The 9,853-nt window shown below is 41.7% G+C and overlaps 1 protein-coding gene across 1 annotated transcript in view; it reads left to right on the top strand.

Moving 5' to 3' along the window:
• Positions 1 to 641: 641 nt before the first annotated feature.
• The window catches only part of LOC104952022 (glycerol kinase-like), a gene marked incomplete at its 5' end in the record, with an annotated part of 16,191 nt that continues 6,979 nt past the window's right edge, over positions 642 to 9,853 (top strand). The window contains 8 exons of the mRNA XM_010778779.1: positions 642 to 683; positions 1,086 to 1,153; positions 2,047 to 2,089; positions 2,197 to 2,277; positions 2,433 to 2,511; positions 2,684 to 2,780; positions 3,005 to 3,089; positions 3,343 to 3,463. Coding sequence (XP_010777081.1) covers positions 642 to 683; positions 1,086 to 1,153; positions 2,047 to 2,089; positions 2,197 to 2,277; positions 2,433 to 2,511; positions 2,684 to 2,780; positions 3,005 to 3,089; positions 3,343 to 3,463 — 616 coding nt within the window. The remainder of the gene's footprint in view (positions 684 to 1,085; positions 1,154 to 2,046; positions 2,090 to 2,196; positions 2,278 to 2,432; positions 2,512 to 2,683; positions 2,781 to 3,004; positions 3,090 to 3,342; positions 3,464 to 9,853) is intronic.

Raw genomic sequence — 9,853 nt, 5'->3', positions numbered from 1 at the left:
GGCGGCCCTAGAAAAGAGACAGCTTCATTGGCTGATACTACTCCTGCTTCCCTAGACAGTATTATCCTGATCCTTCGCCACAGAACATTGTGTAAAATCTACGGCTGTGTCGCACTGATTCAGTTGCAATATACTGTGTGTGTATACAGTATATCTATATAATAAGGCATTTCTGGCAACTGGCAGACCATCTAAACTGACATGGACAGAAAAGATTGGTTTGAGTTGAAACCAGCTCATCTGCAGATCAATTCCATACACGATGATCCATTTAAATTAGCCCTGGTGGAGATGAATTCTTCTCCTATTTTGTCACCATCTTGACTCTAAGGGAGGAGCCATTAAGGAACACTCAGCTGGTCTTTGTGGGAAGGGGAGAGGGAGACAGGCCTGGTGGAGATCCTACTGCACTGAGCGACCTTTCCTCTTTTTTTATTTTGGATGGTAGAGTTCTTGGCTACAAATGGGTATTTTCCTATCTCAGGTGCTGGATTGTCATGTTCCCCCTTCATGTTGATTAAAATGTTTCGGATGCAAACACAGTGCACTATTTACCCTTGTTTTGTAACTGGATTACATAACAGTTGGCATTTTCCTGCAATCATTTATTTTACCTCTGAACATGTGTTTGTTTGTTTTCCTGCCAGAAATCCGGCTCTCTTGCAGGGGTTCCAATCTCTGGGGTAAGAACGTACATGTCATGTTACTTGCTTACTTAATTACTACTTAATAAAGTTACATTCACCATATTTTTAGACATGTGATTCTTATTTTTCCATTAATGTATCTATTAAACAGCCTTTTTTGCTTTCAGTTGTAACATCTCCTACCCAGTTCACATCTTTATAATGTCACAACTCTTTAATAACCTTGTTTAAGGCCTCCTTTTCTAATTATTTTTGTTAAAGAAAAAAGGGCAGCATCCACCCAGCTCCATTTTTCGAGGGAAATCTTGACTTAGTCTGTTTTTGAAGTGTAAGACACTGTTTGTTTTGGGGGGTTGTACACCCTTGTATCTGTGTATGCATATTTGTGTAATCAGTAGAGGATTATAATTTCTTTGTTACTGTGACTGTGTCCCTCAGTGTCTTGGCGACCAGTCGGCTGCCCTGGTTGGTCAGATGTGCTTCAGGGAAGGCCAGTCCAAAAACACGTAAGCCCTCCACTGTTTTATTTATTACACCTCGTTGCTAAAGATAGTATACTACTATTGTGTTTGACAACATTTCATAACAATAACGATGCCTGATGATTTTAAAACGTTATCTGTGTTGACCCCTGTATTCGAATGGAAAGCAGATAAAGCTTGATTTAAGATTAACTAGATTACATCACATACTATTTTGCATGCATATCTAAGCATGCTGATTGGTTGACTGAAGGTGTTGCAGCCCTCTACTGAAGGATGTTCAGACAGTCCCAATAAGAGCGCATTCATTGGGAACTATTGGCAACTCTTGTGTTGCTCGGTCATGTTTGTGGGGAAAGAAAGTCACCAAAGAGCTCATAATGTTTCCAAATCTATCAAGAAACATAATGAAATATACATATGGGAAGATGGTCAGAATAGCTAAAGCATTTCAAATGTTAAAAAATGGGAAAATAGGGAGCTATTATCCCAAACGTATTTATTTCAGGTGCAGCTGCACAATGACATTAATAAGTTAATAAATTGTGTAGTTATAAAAACATTACACAAATATGAATAGGAGGTTTATAAAGATCAGAGTAGAAAAAACAATGACCAGGTAACGTGATGATGGTGTGTTTAATCCAGCGAGTTTAGTATGTATGAAAACATGGACATCAGAATAATATACATTCTAGTTCTGATAATTACACAGTGTTGTCTTTGTTAATAAAGCAACAAAATATAAATGTCATATAGTAAAACATCATCTTTTAATCACGTTCTTCAAACCTTGAGAACTATTATTCTCCAACATTCAGTACCTTATAAGTGAGGGATGTTATTTTCTCTTTGAGTTACCGATGACATGCATCAGGACTCTCATCTATCTGTTTCTCCGTCATGGTTCTGTGAAGGTATGGGACCGGCTGCTTCATGCTCAGAAATACAGGGACCAAGGTAAGATACTGTGTCCAAGAATACATGACCTTACCTTCTTGCCTACTGTGCCCTATGTTCCTTTGCTTTACACTTTTTCATAATGTGTTTCCATGTCATTCTGTTAGCCTCTGATGTCGGACCACGGCCTGCTGACCACAGTTGCCTACAAACTGGGAAAAGACGAGCCTGCCTGCTATGCCCTCGAGGTGTGTGAAGCTTTTATGTCTTATTTTCAACTACGTTTTATTTCTAAATCCGCCTCCAGATCGAAAATGAAGTCCTCAATGGTGCACCCTGCTGTGATATGTTCCACCTGCCTCTTGTGTGATTTGGGCCTGATGTTTTTCTTTGTTCCTCCCAGGGTTCTGTAGCCATCGCCGGGGCAGTGGTGTGCTGGCTGAAGGACAACCTGGGCATCTTGCAGTCTTCCTCAGAGATCGGTACTAACACGCTACAGCTTACCTGTGACATTTGACCCATTCATGAACAAATCTGTCTGTATTCACACATGGGCTCTATCAAGAGTTTCATACATGTAAATGCTTACATATAGAACCTTTAATTATATAATGGGATTGACTAACAACTCTTTCTCTTTCTGTTCTCTCTCAGAGAAGCTAGCAGCTGCAGCCGGGACGTCTCACGGCTGTTACTTTGTGCCCGCCTTCTCCGGACTCTACGCCCCCTACTGGGAGCCCAGTGCACGAGGGTGAGGCAGGCGCATGTTTAACTGTTGAGCTATCAAATGTAATTTCACACTGAACTGAGACAAGTTATAATGTGATACTTTGATTTCTTAGTTTCTTCTCAAGGGACTCGTAAGCAACGTAAAAGCATAACATTACCTATTAGTTGACCCTAACCCTAATTTAGCCCCTTGACCATCAACATTAAAGTTTGCCTATTAACATATTCCCTTTGTTTGTTTTCCAGGATCATCTGTGGGCTCACTCAGTTCACCAACAGGAACCACTTGGCTTTTGCTGCCCTCGAGGCCGTCTGCTTTCAGACCAGAGAGGTGAGCAGCGTCTCCTCATGCTCCCTCCTGTACCCAAACACACACCTATTCCCAACATCAGGGAAGATTAAGAAACGTATTTAAACATATTATATTGTAATGTATTCCCATCCATCCATACATACATACAGAACAACAAAGGGTAAGAAAGCACAACATTTATTTCAGCTACAGTGACCATCCTTCAGGTTTTAAAGGTGTGTGAATGGTATTGGCTGCGGTTGGGTTAACGTGACAGCCCTATGTGTCTCAGATCCTGGATGCGATGAACCAGGACAGCGGCGTCCCTCTGAACGAGCTGCAGGTGGACGGAGGCATGACCTCCAACAGACTCCTGATGCAGCTGCAGGCAGACATCCTCTGCATCCCCGTAGGTGAGAGGACTCACAACTCACACATGCACTACAAACAATAAACACGTGTTTCTGAATCTCTGAACAAAGGGTCAACAGTAATAATAATACATTACATTTAGCTGACGCTTTTATCCAAAACTCAGTGGTTGAATGCAGTGTTGAACAGGTGGGTCTTTAGTGATGTTTTGAATACGGTGAGGGAGGAAGAGTCTCTGATGGATTGGGGTAGTGAGTTCCAGAGGGTGGGTGCAGCAACGGAGAAGGCTCTGCAGCCCCAGGACTTGAGGTTGGTCCGGGTGGGGGGGGACAGGAGGTTGGCAGTAGCAGAGCGGAGGTCAGTCAGGTAGGATGGGGCCAGGTTATGGAGGGCTTTGTAAGTCATCAGGAGGATTTTGTACTGAATTCTCTGGGGGATGGGGAGCCGGTGGAGCTTGATGAGGACGGGTGTGACGTGTTCACAGATTGTGGGTGAGTAGACGGGCGGCGGAGTTCTGGATATATTGAAGTTTGTTGAGGATTTTTGCAGGTGAACCATAGAGGAGGCTGTTGCAATAGTCCAGACGGGAGGTGATGAAAGCGTGGATGAGGGTTTCGGCAGCAGTGGGAGAGAGGGATGGACGTAGACGGGCGATGTTTTTGAGGTGGAAGAAGGCTGTCTTGGTGATCTGTTTGATGTATGTGTTGTAGGAGAGGGTTTGGTCAAATATGATGCCTAGGTTCCGGATGTGAGGGGATGTTTGAACTGGAAAGACGTCTATGTTAAGGGTGAAGTTATGGATAGATGTAGTGAGATTTTTTGGTCCAATGATTATTATTGGAGATTTTTCGCAGTTGAGTTTGAGGTAGTTGAGTTGGAGCCAGGATTTGATTTCAGTGATGCAGTTTGTCAGGATGGAGTGGGTAGCAGTGGAGATGGACTTGGTGGAGATGAAAAGCTGAATGTCGTCGACAAAGCAGTGGAATTGAAGTCCATGACGGCGGATTAATGTCTTAATTGATGTAGATTAACTGGTATCTGTCAGAGAGGTATGATGTGAACCAAGAGAGGGCAGTGATGTTGAAGGTGGTTTCAAGACGGGTGAGGAGGATGGAGTGATTGATGGTGTCGAAGGCAGCGCTGAGGTCAAGGAGGATGAGGATGTTGAGGTTACCGGCGTCGGAGGAGGAGGAGGAGGAGAGGAGAAGGTCATTTGTGATTTCGAGGAGTGGTTTGAGCGGAATCCGGATTGAAAGGTTTCATAGAGGTTATTGGTGGAGAGGTGATGCTTGAGTTGTAACGCAACAGCGCGTTCCAGAACTTTTGACAGAAAGGGTAGGTTTGAGATTGGTCTAAAGTTATTAGGGTTGTCAGGGTTGAGTCCGGGTTTTTTCAGAATAGCAGCTATTTTGAGGGATGGTGGGAAGATGCCAGAAGACAGGGAGGAGTTGATTGTTGCAGTGATGAGAGAAGAGAGAGTAGGAAGGCAGGCCTTAACAAAGCTGGAGGGGATGGGGTCCAGGGTGCAGGTGGCAGTTTTCATTCCTGTGAGGAGATCAGAGAGGTCAGTAGGGGAGACAGGGGAGAACTGGGACAGGGGTTGGCAGGATAAGGGGGGGCAGGTGGCTTGAGGGAGAGCTGGTGTGGTAGTGGTTAAGCTGCTGTAAATGTTGTCTATTTTGCTTTGAAAAAATGTTGAGAAAAGAGCTGCATTTGTCTACTGTGAATGACTGAGTGGTGGTGTCCAGGGGGCTGAGGAGTTTGTTTATTGTGGAGAAGAGTGTTTTGGGGTTTCCGGAGCCAGAGTGGATTAACTGAGAGTAGTAGGTGGTGCGGGCATGGGAGAGGGCATCTTTGTATTGCTGTAGGTGGTCCTTGTAGGTTTGAGAATGAATCGTGAGACCTGTTTTATTGCGGAGTCTTTCAAGTTGCCAGGCACGGGTTTTCATCAGACGGAGTTCAGGGGTGAACCAGGGAGCAGAGTGGGTGAAGGAAACTGTTTTGGTTTTTATGGGTGCAAGTTGGTCAAGGCAGGAGGACAGAATGTTGTTGTAGTAGTCAGTGAGATCAGAGGGGCTATGGAGGTCCACAAAGGGAGTGGTGGATATTTTTTCAGAGAGGGATGATGAGAGCGAGGTAGGCGAAACACAGCTTAGCTACAGAAATTGATTTTGCGTTTTTGCTTTGGTGGTGGGGTGGGAATGTTGATGGTCATGGTGATGGCTAAGTGGTCGGAGAGGAGGAGGTCTGAGCCAGAGAGATGGTGAAGGTTTAGTCCAGTCGAGCAAACAAGGTCCAGAATGTGGCCACGGTTATGGGTCGGAAAGTTGACATGTTGAATTAGGTTGAAGCAGTCAAGCATGTCCGTGAAGTCTGTAGTTATTGTAGAGTCAGTGGAGTCCATGTGGATGTTGAAATCACCAAGTAGGAGGACTGAGGTGGAGAGAGAGCAGAGCTGGGTCAGAAATTCAGAGAAATCAGAGAGGAATGATGGGTTTGGTTTGGGAGGGCGGTAGACAACTGCCAGGACTGACTGTGTGTGACCAGAGAGTTTAAAAGCCAGGTGTTCAAATGAAGGAGCAGATGAGATGGGGATGAGGCTGGTTTTAATGTCCTGTCGGTGTATTACGGCAATTCCACCACCTCGGCCCTCCGAGCGTGGCTTATTTATGTATGAGTATCCATTGGGTGTAGTGAGGTTGAGTGAGAGATAATCCAGAGGTTGTTGCCAGGTTTCTGTAAGACAGAGAAAGTCCAGTTTATTGTCCAGAATGAATTCGTTGAGAATGTGACTTTTATTGTTGAGGGACCGGGTATTAAACAGAGTGAGCTTCATATTGCTTTGTGTGGTGAGGATTGACTCAGCTGTCATTGCCAGGGCTTGCAGACAGGGGGCGCGCTCGTCTGTATTGTTGTGATGACGTAGTCGAAAGGTGGGTGTGCGCTCAGCTGACCAGAGTACGGGGATGGAGTGACCTGTGTGAAAGTAAACAAACTTGCGACCGGAGCCTCTATGGATGTATCTGGTTCGTTTTAGAAGTTTGTGGTTTTTGATGACAGAGATGCATAACGGGTCCAGTACAACGATTAGTGAGTTTTTTACGACCCAGTTGTCTTGGATTGCGACGAGTATCCTGTGTGGGAGAAAATAACGTAAAAATCGTAGATTTATGAAAAATATAATTAGTAAACTACCTCTTTTTATCGAATAAAGAAGTTATGGAAGGTCCACGGTATCACTCATTAGTGAGCTTTTTATTTACGACCCAGTTTCTTGATTTGACCGACCGTATCCTGTGTGGATAAACATAACGTAAAATTATGAGATTTATATAATTTATAAATTATTACAACTACCATGTTAACGAATAAAGAAGTTATGGAATGGTCCAGTACACTTGATTAGTAGTTTTAATTACAACCTAGTTTCTGATGGACGCGACTTGTATCCTGTGTGGAGAAAAAAATAACGTAAAATCTGTGAGATTTAGTAAAGATCATGTAACAACTACCTGTTAAGTCGAAATAAACGAAGTTATGGAAGGTCCAGTACACTGATTAGTGAGTTTTTAGTTACGACCTCAGTTTCTGATGTGACCGACGTTATCCCTTGTTGTGGAAGAAAAATAACGTAAAATCGTGAGATTTATAAAAAATATAAGTAAAAAACTACCTTCTTAATCGAATAACGAAGGTTATGGAAAGGTCCAGGTACACTGGCTATATAGTTTAGTTTTATTTATAACCCAGTTTCTTGATGTGACCGAACGGTATCCTGTGTTGGAAGAAAAATAACGTAAAAATTATGAACCTATAAAAATATAATTATACAACTACCTTGTTAATCGAATAAGAAGTTATGGAAGGTCCAGTACACTGGATTAGTGAGTTTTAATTTACGACCCAAGTTTCTTGATGTTAACCGACGTATCCTGTGTGGAGAAAAATAACGTAAAATTGTGAGATTTATAAAAATATAATTATACAACTACCTTGTTAATCGAATAAAGAAGTTATGGAAGGTCCAGTACACTGGATTAGTGAGTTTTAATTTAACGACCCAGTTTCTTGATGTGACCGACGTATCACTGGTGGTGGAGAAAAATAACGTAAAATTGTGAGATTTATAAAAATATAATTATAAAACTACCTTTTTAATCGAATAAAGAAGTTATGGAAAGGTCCAGTACACTGGATTAGTGAGTTTTTATTACGACCCAGTTTCGTGATGTGACCGACGTATCCTGTGTGGAGAAAAATAACGTAAAATCGTGAGATTTATAAAATATAATAATTACAACTACCTTGTTATCGAATAAAGAAGTCATGGAAGGTCCAAGTACACTGGATTAGTGAGTTTTTAGTTACGAACCCAGTTTCTTGATGTGACCGACGTATCCTGTGTGGAGAAAAATAACGTAAAATTGTGAGATTTATATAATTATAATTATACAACTACCTTGTTAATCAATAAAGAAGTTATGGAAGGTCCAGTACACCTGGATTAGTGAGTTTTTATATAACCCAGTTTCTTGATGTGACCGACGTATCCTTGTGTGGAGAAAAATAACGTAAAATTGTGAGATTTATAAAAATATAATTATAAAACTACCCTTGTTAATCGAAATAAAGAAAGTTATGGAAGGTCCAGTACACCTGGATTAGTGAGTTTTATTTACGACCCAGTTTCTTTGATGTGACCGACGTATCCTGTGTGGAGAAAAATAACGTAAAATTGTGAGATTTATAAAAAATATAATTATACAACTACCTTTGTTAATCGAATAACGAAGTATGGAAGGTCCAGTACACTGGAATTAGTGAGTTTTAGTTTACGACCCAGTTTCTTGATGTGACGACGTATCCTTGTGTGGAGAAAAATAACGGTAAAATTGTGAGATTTATAAAAATATATATAAAACTACCCTTTTTAATCGAATAACGAAGTTAATGAAGGTCCCAGTACACTGATTAGTGAGTTTTTAGTTATACAACCCAGTTTCCTTGATGTGACCGAACGTATCCTGGTGTGGAGAAAATAACGTAAAATTGTGAGATTTATAAAAATTAATTAATTAACAACTACCTTTTTAATCAAATAAAGAAGTTATGGAAGGTCCAGTACACTGGATTAGTGAGTTTTAGTTACAACCCAGTTTTCTTGATGTGACCGACGTATCCTGTGTGGAGAAAAATAACGTAAATTGTGAGATTTATAAAATATAATTATACAACTACCTTGTTAATCGAAATAAAGAAGTTATGGAAAGGTCCAGTACACTGGATTAGTGAGATTTTTATTTACGACCAGTTTCTTGATGTGGACCGATGTAACCTGTGTGGAGAAAAATAACGTAAAATTGTGAGATTTATAAAAATCTATTTAAAAAACTTACCTTTTTAGTCGAATAACGAGTTATGGAAGGTCAGTACACTGGATTAGTGAGTTTTTATTTACGACCCAGTTTCTTGATGTGACCGACGTAATCCTGTGTGGAGAAAAATAACGTAAAATCGCGTAGAGATTTATAAAAATATAATTATACAACTACCTTGTTAATCGAATAAAGAAGTTATGGAAGGGTCTCCAGTACACTGGATTAGTGAGTTTTTATTTACGGCCCAGTTTCTTGATGTGACCGACGTATCCTGTGTGGATAAACATAACGTAAAATTATGAGATTTATATAATTATAATTAATAAAACTACCTTTGCTAATCGAATAACGAAGTTATGGAAGGTCCAGTACACCTGGAATTAGTGAGTTTTAGTTACAACCTAGTTTCTTGATGGTGACCGATGTAAACCTGTGTGGAGAAATAACGTAAAATTGGTGAGATTTATAAAAATCTAATGTAAAAAACCTACCTTTTTTTACTTCAGGACCTTGGTTCAGATGGCTACCAATATCCTGTGTATCTAAGCTGGGCCTACACTCTCCTGCGACCGCAGCAAAACGAGCGGCGAAGAGATAGACCTAAAAAATGTAAAAAAGATGAGAAAGGAGTTGTAAAGAATCGTCGAAAAACCGGGCTGGTCAAGGCCAATTCTAGATACAGTTAGAATGGTGACGGACCTAGTGACTCTACACCCTTTCACAGCACAAAAGGATGGACTTTTGTGCCGAGGCAAAGCGGCGAGGTGGACGGAGGGAAGACTAGGAGGGCCGAAGTGGAGGGATCGAGGAGGTTGCGACGGAGGTGGGTAAGGGCTGAAGAGTTTTGCACAGGACGGAAACCGACGGACCTGGGAGAAGGCACCTGATGAACCTCGATCGACGGACGTGGAGACGTCAGTAGTTCGACGTCCCTATGGGCGATCGACGATTACGATCGCCGACGGCCGAGTGGACAGGTGAGTTGCGAGGCAGAGAGGACGGACCGTACCGTAACTCCATGAGGCGACGCTCTGAAGATGTTGAGTTGTTGGG

This window comes from Notothenia coriiceps, unplaced genomic scaffold, assembly GCF_000735185.1.
Source record: "Notothenia coriiceps isolate Sejong01 unplaced genomic scaffold, NC01 NC01_scaffold00019399, whole genome shotgun sequence".
Classification (NCBI taxonomy): domain Eukaryota; kingdom Metazoa; phylum Chordata; class Actinopteri; order Perciformes; family Nototheniidae; genus Notothenia; species Notothenia coriiceps.
This window is presented reverse-complemented; position numbering and strand designations above follow the sequence as displayed.